This window comes from Mycteria americana, chromosome Z, assembly GCF_035582795.1.
Source record: "Mycteria americana isolate JAX WOST 10 ecotype Jacksonville Zoo and Gardens chromosome Z, USCA_MyAme_1.0, whole genome shotgun sequence".
Taxonomy (NCBI): domain Eukaryota; kingdom Metazoa; phylum Chordata; class Aves; order Ciconiiformes; family Ciconiidae; genus Mycteria; species Mycteria americana.
The window spans coordinates 61,285,710-61,304,765 of record NC_134396.1 but is presented as its reverse complement, the minus strand read 5'-3'; the positions used below and the strand labels follow the sequence as shown (position 1 = coordinate 61,304,765).

Sequence of the window (19,056 nt, the reverse complement as noted above, 5' to 3'; positions counted from 1 at the left end):
CTAGATTTAGTACTAGGCCTCTACATGCAGTTTGCTATGTGTGATTTTTTTGCATATGTAGAAAGACAGAAAAACTTCTGTTTGCAAGCCATGACATCAAAATTTAAAGCTAAGTTTTGTAACTAAAGGAGCAGTTGAATTCGGCCTTTTTAAAAAAGAAAATTGGCACTGCTGGTGTATTCTTACTACACTTCATTTGAAATAAATGTTAATTATAAAATGACTTTGACCATGGTTTGAAAGGATCAGAAGTATTTCATATCTTTGTTGGAGAGCTGCTTGTTTTGCTTTTTGAATATAAGCATTATTATGCATGTGGATTTCTAAGCGTTCATTCCAGACATTACAAAGAAAAGGTTTCTTGTTGATATTCAATTTTGATAGTCTAAGAACCCTTTAGGAAAGCAAACAACCTTCAAGTTGTAAACTCAGATGATCATAAATTATCCTGAGGTCCAGAATGAATTCTGTAATGCTTTTCTTTTTAGTACAGATTTGTGCTTTGTAATTTAATTGGACTTCTATAAAACCAAGAGCAACAATCCTACAGATTATCTAATTTTTTAAAAGGAAAATTTTTGTAAAGATAAATTTACTTGAACTATGGTGACTTTGTACATCACAGCTAACTTAAACTATATAATTTTTGTTATTGTATTGTTATTATGGATATTAGATGTATGTTACATGTAAAAATGTCTTACCTTGCGTTTAAGGAAAACTGAGAATGTCTGTTTAAATACAGACTTTGTCAGACATTTAGAAAAGTATTTTCAGACTAGAGATCTTTAATCAAAAGTGAGTTCTTATTCTAGATCTGATCATTTTTCTCTGTGGCATTGAATAAGTATTTCTCATTATAATTTTAAGGTAAATATATTTGCCATATCAGAATTGTTGGAAGGTATAACTGGCTTTTGTTGGCAATTCTAAGTTTCCTAGGTGTTGGTAACTGTATACTGAGGTGTGTTAATATGCTTCTGCTACTACTGTTTTAAAATGGTAAGATAATTGGTTTTACATAGAATTGTATTCCGAAATGTATACTAAATGCCTGTCTACTGCATGTGTGTGTTAAAAATGAATGCTGGCCGTCTGATCGCAGAATTGATAAAACTGTTGCTGGAAGAATCAAGAAGCTGAAACTGAAAATTAAAGGGAAAAAGGGACTTTTTAAAATACTGATTTGTAGGGATAACCAAACACTGGAAAAGGGGCCTAGAGGGGTTACAGAGTCTCCATCTTTGGAGTTATACAAAACTTGAACAAACTAGGCCATCACCTAAGTCAGGCCTGTTCTGAGCAAGGGGTTGGACCAGGTCCCTTCCAACCTACATAATTCTAGGATTCTGTAGGTCTATTATTTGTTTTTAATGTGTGTTTATCTAGAGCAAATTTGGGGGAAAGAATTTTGCAGGAACATCTTTCTCTGTCACTTTAAATTAAAAAAAAGAAGAAAAAAACCAGGAAGAAGATAGACCCCCAGTGAAGCAGAGGAATTGGATTAAAATCAGCTATATTTTTGTGTCTTTACTGTCATCTCTTATTTTTTCTTCTGACACCCAGAAACGAACACTGAGATGTGACTGGAATGCTTGTACCAGTCAACTATGGCACATTCTTCCATAATATGATTTAGACTTTGTATAGCTTCCGTTTTGTTATGCATAACTAGACTCTTTTTCTGAAGTTTATTTTTAGATTTTTGTGAAATGTTTTCACTCTCAAATGGAGATCAAAAGCCAAAAATTGTTAACACTAAAAATTCTAGTATAACACTGTATGTCCTGCATGTCTTCTCCTTGCTGCCCCGCCCCCCCCAGTCCTTTAGAACTTTATCTAAATGTGGATGTTGATCTCCAACTTTCAAGCTTGTTTTAAGAGATTATAGTACTATGTACAGTGCTGGCTGATAAAGTTACATGATTTCCCTTTCTGTGTTAGTTGACATAAGCATATAATAGCTTTAGATATAAAATTTTCCTTAAATAAACATTATTTTTCTTTTAGACACAAACTAAAATAGTTTGACACTAAAAATAGTTCCTGGTAGTCTTGTAAAATCCTGACCTCTGTTAGGAATTAGTTTGTATGAAAAACTATTGTTTTATTGCCTCTTTCACAGTAAAGATCAGACAAAGCATGGCAGTTGAAGGCTTTTTAGAGCTGCCTGACATGTTACACTTCCCAGATGTGTTTCTTGTTTTTGCAATTGCAGCAAATGATTTTGACGAACTGGGTTAACATTTTAGAATTTACATTATGTCTTAAAATTGTGGACGTGTTTTGTTTTCAAAGAGGCAATTAGCATCTGAAAAAGAACCTTGTTGTTGATTATAGTAGATCTTTTCAGAATCATATTTACCAGATAGTTTATCTTCAAAACTGCCTCAGAAAACTCTTTTGTAACTTAAGTCTATATAGAGATGGTAACTTCTCTATAATCCAGAGGGTTCTTAAGGAAAAGTTTGAATTTTGCTTTAACAGTTAGAAATCCATAATTTCATTTCATATATTCAATTATTCCATACTACAAGAGTAAATTAAATGCAAAACTACTTCCAAAACTTGAGTATTTTACAAGTACACTTTATAGACTTAAAGTTGTCATTTTGAGTTTCAGATGCAGAAAATCAGAAATCTGGTAATACTTGACTATTAAGATGAGTTATTTTTCTCCGCTGATTGTCCTAACTTTCGAAGCAATTAAAAAAGTTTTAAGACAAATATTATTTCCGAGTACTGTCATAGTTGAACTTTGGTAGGGAGAAATGATAAACTGTCAGCTCTTACTGTGATGAGTTTTGCCTGATATACCAGAGGTTTTGAGAAACAGATGCCTTGATAATGAGGATGTGCACATAAAATTTATCCATAGGTTGTGCAGTCCTACTGTTAGTCTTATGCATGTATTTCTCTTGTTAGATCCTCTGAATTAATTCATAATCCTCTCCACAAACCATTATTCATGACCTCCTAGAAAACATACTATTACAGATTTTATAAATGTTTGACTTAGAGGAACAGAGCATCAAAGCAGAAGATTAATTTAGTGTTTGGCCAAGTTTTGCTTAGGCAATTCTAAAGAAAAAACAATCCCTTAGACATCTTGCATTTATCTGCTTGCTGTACCTACTGTGAGGTAGGTTTCATGCAGAATCTAAAACAAAACAACAACAAAAACTGAACTTGCATTAGTAGTGCTTCGGACTAGAAACTTTCTGCTTCAGACTAGATCCAACAGTGCTATATATCTGCTACTCAATTTCACCAGCAAATCAGGAACGGCAGTAAAAGGTCTTCATTTTTAGACTTTATCTCCAGGAATGGCTTAATCTCAGAATAGGTAAAAGGATACAGATTCCTCAAGTTTTAAAGCCTTCCAGCTTGTGTCAGGGCCTACAACAGCCATGCTAAACTGCTCCTTTTTAATGAAGAATTCCCTGCGATATTGTTACTAATGGAAACTTTGACATCAATGTGAGAATAATTGCCTTGAATTCCAGCTCAGAATTAGAGACTGCAGTGTCGGGCTTGTTTTCTTACAGTACTTTGGAGTACTGAGTACTTCATGACTTTTGTGGCCTTTCTATTCTATATTAAAGTCTTTGTCTTCTCACTATTACTGTTTTTATTCTTGGTTAAGTCAGTCATTAAAACAGATTAGAAGTTTGTCTTTAAGTGTTTGCACTGTGAATGATGGAGTTATTTTTGCTCAGTAGAAGAAGCCTTAGATGGTCAGAACAGGACAGATACACAAAGTTCGTGTGTGCCACCTAGTATTTCATTGTGCTTATCTGACTTTTTGAGAGGTTTCTGTTCACCATTTATTGAAATGCCCACAGTGTACACAGTGTCTTCAGAAACATCGGAGAGTTTAATATATACTTGCTTTGAGCTTTTCAGTGAATCACTACTCATTAAATCGTGCATAAATACAACAAAGAATCTACAGTCTTGTGTACATATAGTAATCAAACTGCAGCTTATGGAACTTAATTGCAATTGCTACTGTTGAGGGGTAATTCATTAAATTTATCGCCTTGGCCACATGGGCTATTGCCTGTGAGTAAGCAGAATATCATGTTGAAAACTTCAGGATTTGTAACCTTGCAAAATGCAAATTCTTGTTAGGTTTGAAGATGAAATGTCCAGCAGTGTAGGCTTTCACCAGGTTGCTGTTCTAGTTGGCTTTCATAGCTTCCCAAAGAATTACAGAAATCTGTGGGGGGCTTTATGCTTACTAAAATGATTCAAGGTGTGATTTAAAATCAGTATTTCTTTGTCATGTCTCTGTCATTCCACTCTGTTCTGGGCTTCAGCAGTGCTGATATTTGGTGATGCCTGCAGTTAAGGGTGATGCATTTGTAAGAGGAAGACTTCATAATTTTACATCTCTTAATGAAGACTTGTGTTTTTCATAGGGTGTTGAGGTGTTGATGCTTCATGCCTGCACACAGTCTTCAATGAACCACACTAAATCTGACTTGCACTTCAGTTTTTAGGGAAATTGAGAGATATCTTCCTTTTAGCCCTTCCTGAGAAGGTGGAAGGGAGGTGACACGGCAACATGTCTTCTGAGTATCATTGCATGTGTTAGATCTTGGCAGAATCATTTTCCTTGTCTGAAATACTACAATATTATTGGAAAATAAGATAAATTTTACATTTGTCTTATAAGTAAAATGGGATCCAAGATAAATGTTTTGAATGCAAAAAACAAGTGAAAGAGTTTTAACTAGAAATACATGAGAAATTTGAAAGTGAATATAATTGGTGATCTGAAATCCCAAATGACAGATCTGAAATCCCAAATGACAGTCAGATTTTTAATGAATTTAATTTATTTAAAGATTTTTAAAATGCAAAAAAAGAAATTAGCAGTAGTAGTATGTATTTCAAACCACTTAGATGGTTGTACTTTCATTTGCCTTAAATACTGATTTTTTTTCCAAGAGCTAACCTGCAGTATTCTTAAAAATACAAAGAATGATGTAACAGAATGGAAAAAGTGCTGTTTTAAAGCATTTACTTTTTGAATTCTGCTTAGAAAAATGACATGCAAGCATATACTTCTTTATTTCTGTATCATGCAACACTTCCTCCTTATTTTATGCCCAGTGAATTTTTTTGTTAAAGCAATTGCTAAAAATTCATACAGTGATGCATGTGCATGCTCTTTCTTAACTGATGAGCTTTAAATAATGAAATGAAAATGCATTGTACTGCAGCTATTGTATTTGTGACTTTTAGTACAGGTAAGTAGACTTCAAATAGTATCCCTAAAAGGGCGGGGGGTGGGAATTGTGATACAGTATAGTAGTGCAACACAGACCATTAACATATCCCAGTTTCAAGATGAAAGATGAAATGGTCTCTTCAACTTTTATTAGATTCTATATATAAATTAATTTATAGTTCAACTGCTTGTAGTGGTAATGGTCATCTTCATATGTGGTCAATAATGTTTTTGAAAATCCTTGGAAAAATACATTTTTTTCTGGTCCAAAAATGACCAGAAATTATGAAAAAATTCCATCAGCCACTGTGAATACAGAGAATATGCCCATTTGGAAAAAAAAAAAAAAGAAAAATCATAGTTGTGAGGTATGAAGAAAACTCAAAGTTGTTTTTTTTTTAAAAATCAACTTAAATCTTACCTCCCTCAGGGTTTACAGTTGGCTCAGTTTGTGTAAAGAGCATGTAAGTCTTATATGTGGAATATAACTGTTCTTAAATGAGCGCTGTTTTTCTTTTGCCCAGAGTGTTAGACCTTCTGTTTTCAAGTGATCAGAGTACCCCTAAGAGTTTTGAAGGAAATAGTCTGTCAGGCATCTATCAAGACTCAAGTGTCTCTTGTGGATTAAACATGTAAACAAAAAAAATAAGGGTATAGGAAGTACTTCTTTGTAGTAGTTCACTCCAGGCATACATAGGGATGGTGGCTCTTTTTGTGCCATCCCCAGCATTATTAACAGGAGAAAGTAATTTCAGAAGCTTCAGTGGCAGTTAGTTTTGTGGGGCCTTGGTAGCAGAAGGGAATAAGGAAAGTTAAAACAAAACACCCATTTGTGTTTGTGATGTTCATATTAGTTCAGCCTTGCAACCAGTCTAGCCCAACATATTGATGCTTGAACTCAGTGGTAGGGATATCTGACCTCCAGGTCAGCTCTTTTAGCTTGCAGATTGGCTTTCTTGGAGCCTATTTATTGCTGCTGTTACATCAGCCAAAGACTTAAATCATAAGGCAACCCATATTCCCCTTTATTTAAGAGGTGTTTAGATGAGATCTTTTACTAGCTGCCTGGTCTCATTATTGCTTTATGCAAAACAAAAACCCCATTTAAACAAGAAACAACCAAAAAGTTTATCTATACTCTTCTTTCCCAACTGCTTTTTTTTTGCACTTAAAAAAAAAAAACCTAGTAGGATGGGGTGGAACTTAATTGTGTTCCGTGATTCTTTTGGGTGATGTCATAGTATTCAAACCTTAACTGGAAAAGGGAGATTTTGAAATGCTTAAGAAAAAAGTAAACGTTCAGTACTCTGCTAAATAGGTGTTGAAATTTTTGGGGACTTCAAAAGGCAGTTCAAAAAATCGACTCCCTTTTTATCTTAATGTTTTGGCTTTCTTTTTTTACCTAAGTCTTGAACCCATTCAGTTGTTTCACTGTAGAAGCTAATCTCCATGCATTATGTGTATCTGCTTGAAAATAAAAAACAAATTTTACAATCGAGTAGGAAATGGGTTCAAGTCCATTTTGTCTGTAATGGAAGATGAATGCAGGCCACCATGTTGTATCAAATCTGCAAGTATGATTCCCTTTTTCCCCTCATCCCTTCCATTTCAGAAGTGTTCTGGAGAGCCAGAACTTACTGCTCAGGGACAGTGAAAATCAATATCATTCCTTCTCTACTAACAGAAAGGCTGTATTGGTATACAATTCACCTACCAAGAACCGGAATGATTTCAGGTTAAGATGGTTATGTGAGCTCCTTTTTAAGTAAGCCATTACTTTTCCCATATTTGTGAAGTTGATACTTCTCAATTAACAAGAAAATAAGGGATCTGAAATGAAGTTTGCTTGTTCATTCATTTGTGATATAACTGCATTCAGATGTTTCTGATAGCTTGGATGAGCTGTTTCCTTGAATACTGTAATCATCAAGAAAGTAATTCAAATAAATCTCTTGTAGACGCTTCTTATTCTGAAAAAAGTCAATGTTGGGGGAATTGAGGGGACCCCTCAGCTCCTAAGAGTTAGAGTATTGTTACAAATAATTAATCCTTCCCTGTTTGATAAGGCATATATCGGGTTGTATTAGTTAAAATGGGATCTTTTGTATTTGCTGGAGAAATATATTGTCAGGACATATGGATTTATCAGAATTTTAGAAAAATGTACAGACCTCCTCTGGAAGGAGACACAGAGTTAAAACTTGGAGTAGGAATGGCAAGCTTAGATATTTGTACTATATATTCTGAAAAAAAAGACTCTTGACTTCTCTTAAAAAACAAGCATAATCGGTATTCAGTAGTGCTTATTAAAGTAATTTAGTTTTGCGGTATTGTCGCTTGAGCAACAATATTTGTCATCTTTGTTGTAGGGAGAAAGCTTCTAATGCTAATGCAGTTATGGGTGTACTCTAGTATTCTGCATTATTTGTGCTGGGGGTTTTCCCATTCTGGAGTTCTAGTTATGTACTAGTTTTGCATATTTGAGGATTAACATTCTCTATGCTATTTGCTACAGAAATGTTAAGATAAAATTCTGAAAACTTGTAATGAGGAAGATTTTTACTTTCTATTATAAATCCTGTTATTAAAAGCAGTAGAGAGGTGGAGCAGACAATTTAAAGCAACATACTGTATTTTCTTCCTCTGTAGATGATGGAGAGAAACAGCAAAAACGTTATAGGCTGTCATCAAAAGCCTCTCCAAAAGAGAGTTCTCAGTTGCCTGCATTGCCATTGGTAGACCAAGAATCTCCATTTTACAAAGAAAGATTTATTCCTCCTGAGCTTAGCATCTGGGATTATTTCATTGCAAAGGTAACTTTTTGCTGTTATGGTAGTTAAATATCTTCTGTCACTTCTGGAATGGTAATTTTTTTCTTCTTAGTCTTTATTCTAGGTATCAATTTGGATGTGTGATAGAAGCTGCCTGTTTTTATGACTCATATTTAGCTTTTTTGAAAACATTGCTTATAGATATTTTTTAAAGAGCTTTCTTTAAAGCTGTTGTTATGAAATTAATTTGTTTTCAGATAATGGTGTGAACAAAATTGTTGCTTTTTACAGTTGCAGAGTACAAATAAGTAATTATGGATCAGCTATTTAGATGAACAAGGAAATGTGAGAAGCTTTTTATCGTCTATTTCAAATGGTTGAAATGAACATGTATACTTACTGGGAATCAAATGATGTTGCCTTCTGTGAAGTCTGCTGTGGCAGATCTTTCTTTGTAGAAAGTTACATAATTGTACGGAGTTGTATGGCTCATTTCTATGTCAAATATTAGCCATATCAGCAAAATAAATATGTAAGCAGTATTTTAGGAGTAAGGACAGAAAAGAAATTGCAAATACTGAATAACACAGTGGGGCACTGATGGTGGCCTTATCATAAATATTGAACTCTCTAGGCAGGGGTAGGATTTTCTTGTTCTTTAGTCCTCTGAGCCCTTGGAAGAACTAGAGAGAAAATACAATGGTGGTTTTGGCTTCTCTCTGACAAATAACAAGCTTGTGTGTCCTATGTGTGGTTTGATTATCTGACATGAAAGTAAAGCAAAATAAGAATTGGAAAACTGTTACTATTTTCATTTTCCACATTAGAATTTTGAGTAATGTAAAAAATAATTAAGCTGTTGAAGTATGCAATGCTCATGGGCAGTTACCCTTTTCTTGAGGTACAAACTCCAAATGTTACTAAGTTGAGCAAGATGATATGCCTGCTTCTTTATAAAAAGCATTAAATATTATAATGATTTATTTTTTAAAAGATAATTTAATGCTAGATGTTGGCTAGAAGATACTCAAGGAATATTGTTTAAATTTTTAGCCTTTTCTTCCATCACAAAGTAAAGTGGAATATGACTCAGAAGAGAGTCAGGAAAGTGGTGAAGATGATGAAGATATTGATGGAGATGTGTTTGCATCAAATTCACACAATCAAGAGCATTCTAATTCCAATTCATACAGGTAAGTAACTCTTTAGAATGCAGGATGTTCTGCAATGGCTAGACTTGCATTTCTGGCATTCTATTTTTGAGATAATACACCAGTTACTTGGTATTTCATGGCAGTGCATTATCTAGACTTAGTAGTTAATTTTTCACAATTATTATTTTACTCATTTTATTAATACATGATATAGTGACTTTTGAATTCAAAGTATCTATAATATTCTAAAATACTATTTGTAGTTATCAGCAGTTTATCATGAGGATTTAAAGCTCTATATTTAAATCCTAATTGTGAATAAGTGAGGAAAAAAATATTTTTCTATTAGTAAATGACTCACTAGTGCTTTCTTGGTAGTTGGTCACTGATGAGATTGGCAATGGTTCAGCTGGTACTTCACAATTTGAAGATTTTCTACCCTTTGGCTGGACATGATCTTTCAGGTAATAAGCAGCAGAGTTGTCTTTTCATACTTAACCACATTTAAAATCAGTAATGTATTGAATAATATATATGTTGTAGCTTTATTTTTAGTTCAAAAGTTCTTAATTTTTCCATGATCTGGGCAGAATTGTTCTGATACTGTTTATCATACAGGTATATTTATGAAGTAACATGGTGGGTGGGTAAGATGAGTGGGTGAGAAGGAATGCTCAGTAGTTAGCAGAAGTCTCTGCATACTTAGTTTTTTCTTTGTCTCTTAGTCATACAAGAATGTTTACAATACTTATTTCTTGGTGGAAATCCTATAGTTTTTTGTAATTCAAGTTACATCATTCCTACTCCTTGTTTCATAGACTCATGGAATGGTTTGAGTTGGAAGGGATCTTCAAAGATGATCTAGTCCAGCCCCCCCTGCCCCGTTGTGGGCAGGGACATCGTTCACTAGATCATGTTGCTCAAAGCCCCATGCAACCTGACCTTGAACGCTTCCAGGGGTGGGGCATCTACAACTTCTCTGGCAACCTGTTCCAGTGTTTCACCATCCTCATCATAAAAAAGTTCTTCTTTAATCTAAATCTACTTTCTTTTAGTTTAAAGCCACTACCCGTTGTCCTGTCACTACAGGCCTTGGTAAAAAACCTTTCTCCATCTTCCTTGTAAGTCCCCTTTAAGTATTGAAAGGCTGCAGTAAGGTCTCCCTGGAGCTCCTCTTCTCCAGGCTGAACAACTCCAACTCTCACACTCTTTCTTCATAAGCGAGGTGTTCCATCCCTCTGACCATTTTTGTGGCCCTCCTCTGGACCTGCTTCAACAGGTCCATGTATTTCTTGTACTGGGGGCCCCAGAGCAGGATGTAGTGTTCCAGGTGGAGTCTCACGAGAATGAATTAGAGGGAGCGAATCACCCCCTTCACCCTGCTGGCCACCCTTCTTTTTCTGCAGCCCAGGATGTGATTGACTTTCTGGGCTGCAAGCGCGCATTGGCAGCTCATGTCCAATTTTTCATCCACCAGTACCCCCAAGTCTTCCTCTGCAGGGCTGCTCTCAATCCATTTGTTACTCAGTCTGTGTTGATACGGGGGATTGCCCTGACCCAGGTGCAGGACCTTGCACTTGTCCTTGTTGAACTTCATGATGTTCTCATGGGCCCACTCTGCAAGCCTGTCAAGGTCCCTTTGGGTGGCATCCCTTCCCTCTAGCAAATTAACTGCACCAGGTAACATCTTGGTGTCATCTGCAAACTTGCTGAGGGTGCACTCACTACCACTGTCTATGTCATTATCAAACATGTTGAACAGTACTGCTCCCGACACGCACCACTGAGGGACACCACTTGTTGCTGATCTCCATTTGGACATTGAGCTGTTGACTGCAACTACTTTAATGCAGTCATTCAGCCAATTCCTTATCCATTGAATAGTCCATCCATCAAATCCATATCCCTCCAATTTGGAGGCAAGGATGTTGCTTGGGACTGTGTCAAAGGCCTTACAGAAGTCAAAAGCAGGGGACATCAGTTGCTTTTCCTTTGCCCGCCAGCACAGTCAATCCATCATAGAATGCCACCAGATTAGTCAGGCACAATTTGCCCTTTGTGAGTGAAGGGCATGAGTGAAGCCATGTTGGCTTTCTCTCATCACCCGCCTGTCATCCATATGCCTTGACATAGCTTCCTGGAGGATCTGTTCAATGATATTTAATTTCTGTCAGCGCTGGAGAAGTCTGTTCCTGTATTTAGCAGTGATAGCAGAAAGCAGTTCTCTTTTTTTTTTTTTTTTGTTTTGTTATACTTGCAAATATCAAGTTGAGGTTTCAATAAAGGTTACTTTTGGAGATATCTGAAATACGCTTCAGCCTTCAACTGTGGAATTATCTTTGTCAAGGTTATAATGGAGAAGGAAGGGTTTTTTTATTTTTGTTTACTTGTCTTTCTAGAGCTTCCAGTTAGCTCCCCGATATGCCATGCAGTTTTGAAAACACTACAGCGCTGGGAACAAGTTCTTCTCCGACGTCTTGAGCTATATGGGGGTCCACCTCAACATTATATTTCAGTTCATGCTTCTGAAGATGCCCTAGCTGCTGGTCCTGCATTGCTTCGTCATAAAACTTTACTTGAACCTACAAACACTCCGTTCAGGTGAGTCTAATTTCTATAAACACTGAGTAGAATATCTTTAATATACATCAAGCATTACGTTGTTAGGGCGTGTGATAGACCATAACTTCGATAATGATATAATATAATGCCAGTTTCTAGACTTGCTGTAATCCATTGTGAACTTGTGGGTGCACAGCAGAATTCATGCATCTCTGATCCAAAGCAAGATCAGAAAAAACAGTCAAAAGTTTCCAATTTTTTTAAGTTCTTTTATTGAAGCTTAACATACTGATTTTGAGAAAAACTATAATTGACAATAAAATAAAGAATAACAAATTTGCCTTGGGACATAATTAAGGGTGAATCACAATGAATTAAATAATTGCCCCACCTTTGGATGGAATAAAATTACGTTCTTACCAGTATCTCTTCCTAAAATCAGAGAAGAAATATTTACTATTTATAATATTTGCATAGTTGTGACTCCATATAATTGCATGTTCAGCCAGAAAAGTGTGCTCAGTTTCTTAAGTTGTCACATTTTAAATAGATTTCTGCCTTTTTAATGTTACTGTCACCTGCGGTTGCAGAATCAACAGAAAGTCTTTTTGTTGTAAAATACCTCACAATTGTCACACTTAGTTTTAGTAACTTGGTTAAAAAGGAACAGCTTAACATGTATCTGCTGCCTGGCATTATTTTTAAATTACAATTTAAAGCGATTCAGGGTTTGATGCGTTTTGGCCTGCCATAAGCAGCCGTATTTATATTTACAAGTTTTGCTTGAGCATAGAGTTTCTAGGGATAAGCATAAACATTTGAAGTCTGATCTGATTCTACAGTCCTTCCAATTTTGTTACTGAAAAGTCATGGTTGTTTCAGAGATGTTACACAGCTGATGATGTGTTCCTAGCAGGAAGTGTTAGTCATTCATTGTCCATGTGATAGAAGCACTCATTAGCAATAAAAACAGAAATGATGTGTTGTAAAGAATGAGATGAACTAATACATAATCTGTATGCTGACCTTATTGTTGTGTAATCTGTTAAAGAGAGTTTTCTCACTTGTCCCTAGGACAAGTAGGAGGTGTCAAGGTAGGAGGTGAAAGTGCTACATGTTCTTTTCCTTCTTCCTTTTGCACATCCTCTCACACGTAAGGTTTGTCAGAAAGATGGTACCACAATGCTTCTGAATAGGTCTTGTACAGTGTTTAGAGAGCATAGTTTTGCTTCAGCGTTTCTTCTGACTATAGTTTGATTAGAATATAAGGTATTGCAGTCTCTTATAAGTATGAGCATGATGTAAATATTTTTTTTTAACTTTGCTCTGTAGATCTAACAGTCATGTTGCACTGTCTGTGAAAAGGCTCTGGCAGTACTTGGTTAAACAGGAAGAAGTCCAGGAAACCTTTATCAGAAATATTTTTACAAAGAAGCGATGCCTAAACGAGGTTGGTATGGTATATAAAATGCATAAAATGTTCCAGGTCAATCTATGAGCTGCTACTTAAGTTATTTGGCTGGCTTGTTTACTTTCTAGAGCACGAGTGGATAATATACTTGGCTATGACTCTAAATCTACAGCACAGTATCTACGTATATTAAAAATCTTTGTCCATTGTTTCATTGAAAACAAAAATAATCAGTCTTTGACTGTAGACTGACACCCAACACCACTTAGCTACAGTCAGCCTCTTCATTAAGACCAGTATAAAAGCTGCCTCCAAAGAATGACAAACTTTAAAATTTCAAAGATTAAAAACAGTAACCTAATCAGTCAAAGTTCTAGAAGTTTGAGTTTGTCCTTACCATAGTCATCCTGGGTTTATCCACTGGTTTCTATCATGTTATGATTCAATTTTAATAAGAAAAATGGTCATAAAACAATTAATATTTCTGTCCCTGATAACTTGTCCCAGTGTCTAGCTGGATTCCAGGTTCCAGATTCAGTTAAATGGTTTAGAGTTGTGGTTCCGTAATGGAGTTTTGTGGGTTTGTTTGTTTTTTTCCTCCCTTGTTAGTTGCTCCTTTTCTTTCTTTCTTACCCCTACTCCCAATAATTCAAAAGAATCACTTATATTATAGAAAAACCTATGGAGTAGCAGAAACATAGGAGAAAGAAGCAGATCCGAACAAATTAAACATGCAGGAGAAAAGGAGTATTAATGACTAGTAAAGCCATGGCAGCAAAGAGTTCTGTATGAGCTAATCTTTGTCCTGTCATAATCAGAATATTAGCTTGTTTGAGTATTTGTGGCTAATTGTGTTCACTACAGACTGCAGTTAAAAGGAAAATTGTTCCTTTTGTCTTGTCCTTTGAAGCTGCACGATTTCTGATCACATCTTATGTTAATGCAGCCATGTTGCTATGCTGTATGGAAAGGTATTTTGGAATATTTTACATGTGCTTTATATGTTTCCAGGTAGGATCATTGACAGCCTTACACAGCATAGGTGTGTTGGCTTTATTTTGTATCCTCTTGTTACTGATAAAATGTCAGTGGAGATCGCTTATTTTCCAATAAATTTGACTTTTGAGATGGACAAGATGCTGTTACAGTACAGAATAAGTAAATCAGTGTCTTCTGTACTGAATATAGAGTTTAGAATTTGATAATTACTGTTACTATATAAAATACATGTGTGTGTGTGTGTGTGTGCAAACATGCTGTTGTGTTTCAATTGTTCTGTGTTGGGGTAAACAACAAGGAATTAAGGATTTCCTTGATACGTTGCCTGTTACGTCTTATCTTTATTCTTTGTTCTGTGGTGGTTCTTTCCTTGGTGAAGTCATTAGAGGAGCACAATGAAACCATGAAAAATTCTGTGGTGGAGGAGCCCATCGTCAATAAGGTACACAGTAGTAATGCTCAAATTAATTAGACTTTACATCATTATGAAATATTTCCTTTTTGAAATGGTGCTGATGTCCCTTAAAAAAATCTTTGCTGACATAGCAAATAAACTTAAAAATTCAGTTTTGCAAGAGATTGAGTTAGGCTCTGTAACAAGACTAGTTTATCTGCAACTAATTGTGTCTTAGAAAGCTGCATTAAACAACCAGGTAAGAACAATATGTATTATCAAATTCCATAGCTATGCCAAGTGAAGAGCTGAGGTTGAGATATGCCCAAGTGACAAAAATTCAGTAGTACTATGGGAACATAGTATGTGCAGGAGCTTTCACCAGTATGGGATGGCTAAAATAGTTGCCTGTAAGTGAAAGTGGTTAACTGAAGTTAGAGCAGTTTGTTAGCATATTAGTTTGCTACCAAAAATTTTCGCTGAGCCTTAGTTTTAAGATGGTGACAAATGAACCTATGTAACAACTTTACAGCAATTTCCTTGAAAGATTGGTATGAGAGGCTAAAAAGGTATAATACTATGCCTAGAAATGCAAACAAATACTGTATTCTTCAGGCGTTCTTTTACAAAACTAGTGAGAAGACAGAAACGAGAACACCCTGTGATGTCCTTGGGCTACCTTGTTATTAATTATGCTATAAAGCAGTATTAGCAAGCAAGTAGTTGCAACTGACTGGGAAAAAAATAATGTTAATTTCATACGGGTTTGTTCACCACACAACACGGATCATATTTTTGTATCTGTTTGTCGCTGCAGTTTTGTGCAATTTTACATATATAAGATCACCAAAGTATCAATTTTGTTGTAATCTTAAAAAGGGTATTCTACTTCGTGGTGTATAACAGCTACAGGCTTTTTTCAGACTTTGAAAAAGACTGTTTGCAGTTATTTGACAGCACCATCTTACTGTTTTTCAACTAAAATAGCCTTGTTTAAATCTTTTGAAGACCAGAGAGTTAAGAAATTGAAGGGGAGAGACTGGGAAATGGTAGTTCTTCTACTTCAAAATAATTCTTTTGTGTTTTGAAGAAAATACAGAATTTTACATTTGTAATTCAGGTTTGAATTTTTATGTCTCCATTTGTTTGGCAATGCCCTTTTTTTTACTGTAAAATTATTTTGTAACTACAACAGACTGGAGTCTGTAATCTATCAGTTTAATACTTGTAATGCTGAGCTCTTTAATTTTGAACAGGAGTACTACAGTGCTGGTAGAGTTTAGAATTTTCTCTGCTGGCATACACCTGGATGCATTTCTAAAATACAAAAAGGTAGACAAGATTCAAATATAACATTAGATCACATTAAGGAAGGAAAAAAAAAAAAGGAAAATGTGATAGTAAAAAGTTTGTAGTAGTGGAATGTGCAGGATTCCAGATTTATTTAATTGTGGACACTGTTGAATAGATAAGCTGACAAAGTTCGAATTTATTTTCCTGCTCAGGATCTTGTCTGCACCTTCTTTTGGACTGTTTGATCAGTTTCAGTGGTGAAAAGTGTTTGCTAAGATCATGAAAAGACTTAGCAAATTTTTTTAGGAACAAAACATCAAGATTCAATTTTTTATTATCAACACCCCCAAGTGTAAATTTCTTAAATTTCTTATATGCAGAAAACCAGGGATGCTGGTTTTCTGCATCCCTGAAAAACTTGAGAATGAACACAATACTGTAACTTCTGTGACAAATTACGCTTTCTGTGTTGCTGCAGTAATCTCAGCATGGCAGGGGGAAGCTAGATTATTAGACATGAAACAGGTTTACTGTAATTATTACATGTTATATTTGTCATATTTTCTTAGAATTAAAGGTGAGAAAAAATACATGAAACTTCATATGATCCAGTAAAACCAGTGTTGCATAGGAGTTTGTATTTAAATGTGCTTTACTTTTTAAATACAGATAGAAACAGATTTGGGATACCCCGGAGGCAAAGCAAGAATAATCCATAAAGAGTCTGACATCATTACTGCCTTTGCAGTCAATAAGGTGAGTATAAAGGAGGTAGGATAATCTAATTGTGTTGTACTTCCACCTGATAAACAGGTGGTAGTCCCATTGTGAATGGGCGAGAGATCCTTTGCCAGCGATCCTGCTGCAGCTTGAACCTAGTGCTCCCTTCTCTAAAGCACTTCATTAGTTATCTTTTCATAATTAAACAGTTGTACGACAAATTGCCTTTTTTTTCTGTTGTGCAATGGATTGAGGGGAGGGAGAGGTGGCCTCTACTTTTTCTTTAAGCTTGTGTGTAGGAGTATTTTTCCTTCTCTGTCGAAGACAAACAGGAAGTCATATTTTCTTCTCCTCTTTAACCATTTAAGCCTTAACAAGTGGAGGAAGGGAGCTTGATTGCAAGCACTGTAGTATAGTTACCTCTTGTTTATCCTCTGAGGAAAGCAAGGAGAAACTAGAGCTCCTTGAGAGAGGTATAAAATACAAATAGCATGTGATGCTATCCCGGATGCAAATAAACTTTTAAAAGGGAAATGTCAAGTTTAGATAGTTTAAGTATATAAATCTGTAGATGTAAGTGTTTGGGTTTTGTAAATTGATTAAGTGTATGTTTTTGTGGACAACTGTACCATAACCAGAGAAAATAAAAAAAAGCACCTTTCTGAGTATTCGTTTTGTATCTACCTTTGTGTGTGTTACTTTTTTTTCAGGCAAATCGAAACTGCATTGCAATAGCATCGAGTCATGACATTCAAGAATTGGACGTTTCTGCAATTTTAGCTACACAAATCTATACCTGGGTTGATGATGATGTGGAAGTAGAAAATAAAGGGTATACTTTCTATGTTTCCAATATCACAGCTTGACTGTGTATAAATCAGTGTAACAAAGCATGGTATTTAATGTTGTTGTTTGGAATCTAACTTATTATGTTGTTTCATTTATAGGGCTGATGATTTCTTAGTTATACATGCTCGTGATGATCTGGTAAATGTTCAGGGAACCACTCCTTATACTCATAGTAATCCCGGCACACCTATCAATATGCCTTGGCTTGGTAGTACACAAACTGGCAGGGGTGCATCTGTGGTAAGTCGCTTGTCAAAGATTAGCCTTATGTACTCTATCTACTTCTCTCCTTTTGTCTGTTCAGTGTTGCTGGTTATATTTTACAACTAGTGTGTAAGTAAATGTAGTTTTTCTGTGTAATCAAGGAAAGCTGGAATTTTTTATGATCATTCGATTAATAGGTTAAAATACTGCACAGAATTTAAGATACACCAACTAAGCAAGCAAAGTTTTTAGTCAAGCCATATATGCTTTCTGTACTTAAGATACATCATTTAAAAATAAAGAATCAGGGTTCAGGTAAGAAGTTGCAGCTTAAATTGTTCTTTAATGACTTGAAGCCAAATGCTCTATCTAAAAAATGTATATTCAGGAGATTTCAGGGCATAAATTCATGATAATTGGGTAGAAATATTTGTGTGAAATATCGAGGTAGCTTTTATTTTAAGCATAATCTTAAGTTTCATTCTGAGTTCCAGACTACTCCAGTTTTTATTTACAAGTAAATACCAACTTCTGCTCTGGTACAAAGTACCATTGTAGTGCACTGTATGTTAGTATGAGCCTGTGTTATAGAAAGAACAGCGAATGAACTCCTAAAGCAGATTTCACTGGCAGGACAGAAGCTTCAAATGAAATTAATTGAACTCTGGAAACTGAGCAACTTAAACTTGGGAAAAATGAGCATTCTTGGTTTCATGAGAAAAATGAGGAAGGCAGTACTGCAGAAATAGGACCAACTACAAACGTTATGCATAGTTTGAACTAGACATCACTCTGATGTATGACTTTATCTCCAAAGCTGTTGTCAGCTCTGTCTTCTTTGAAGTGCTGCACAGTTTTGCCATAACTCTGCTTAGTAGCATTATTAAGTATCTTACTTCTGAAGATCATGTTTTAGAGGAGATTATCAGCTTCACTATTCGGCATTTCTGAAATACACTAGAGTGAGGGACACCCAGTAAAGTGTGGCTATGTCCACATGAGCAAATTGAGCAAACTGATCCTTCTTATAGAGGTGACATCTCTATGTGTGTAGTAAGTGTAAGTAGTAAGTAAGTGTAGCTCTTGTACAGGTGAAATACATTCTGTGTCTGGAGTGAAGCTTGGCCCTGAGCAAAAAGCTATTAGCTCAGATGTAATTCAGATCAAATTATAATTCTAGTCTGGCCATTGACATACTTACCTTAGTTCTATTCAGCATAGATGCTCTCTAATAATGCAGATCTGTTGATTTGTTAGCTGGGAGATGCTTATTTGGAGCCACTTAACTGGGCTGAAACGGTCATGTAAGACACCTGTGTCTCTCAGCCTATCTGTACATAGATGTGGAGTTTTCCTGGATAACTGAATGCATTAAGTCTTTTGACTTGGCTGCACTTCGTAGCATTTAACAGCTCAGAGCAAGTCCATAAGTGGCAGCAGAATGAAAGAGCCATATGTTA

The 19,056-nt window shown here is 35.5% G+C and overlaps 1 protein-coding gene across 5 annotated transcripts in view; it reads left to right on the top strand.

The window, feature by feature from the left end:
• Positions 1–19,056, top strand: part of DMXL1 (Dmx like 1) — an 86,172-nt gene that overhangs the window by 56,731 nt on the left and 10,385 nt on the right. For all 5 annotated transcript variants that reach the window (XM_075488687.1, XM_075488683.1, XM_075488684.1 and 2 more), the window contains 9 exons: positions 7,889–8,052; positions 9,064–9,203; positions 9,543–9,628; positions 11,564–11,765; positions 13,059–13,176; positions 14,516–14,578; positions 16,493–16,579; positions 17,254–17,375; positions 17,491–17,632. In XM_075488687.1, coding sequence (XP_075344802.1) covers positions 7,889–8,052; positions 9,064–9,203; positions 9,543–9,628; positions 11,564–11,765; positions 13,059–13,176; positions 14,516–14,578; positions 16,493–16,579; positions 17,254–17,375; positions 17,491–17,632 — 1,124 coding nt within the window. The remainder of the gene's footprint in view (positions 1–7,888; positions 8,053–9,063; positions 9,204–9,542; positions 9,629–11,563; positions 11,766–13,058; positions 13,177–14,515; positions 14,579–16,492; positions 16,580–17,253; positions 17,376–17,490; positions 17,633–19,056) is intronic.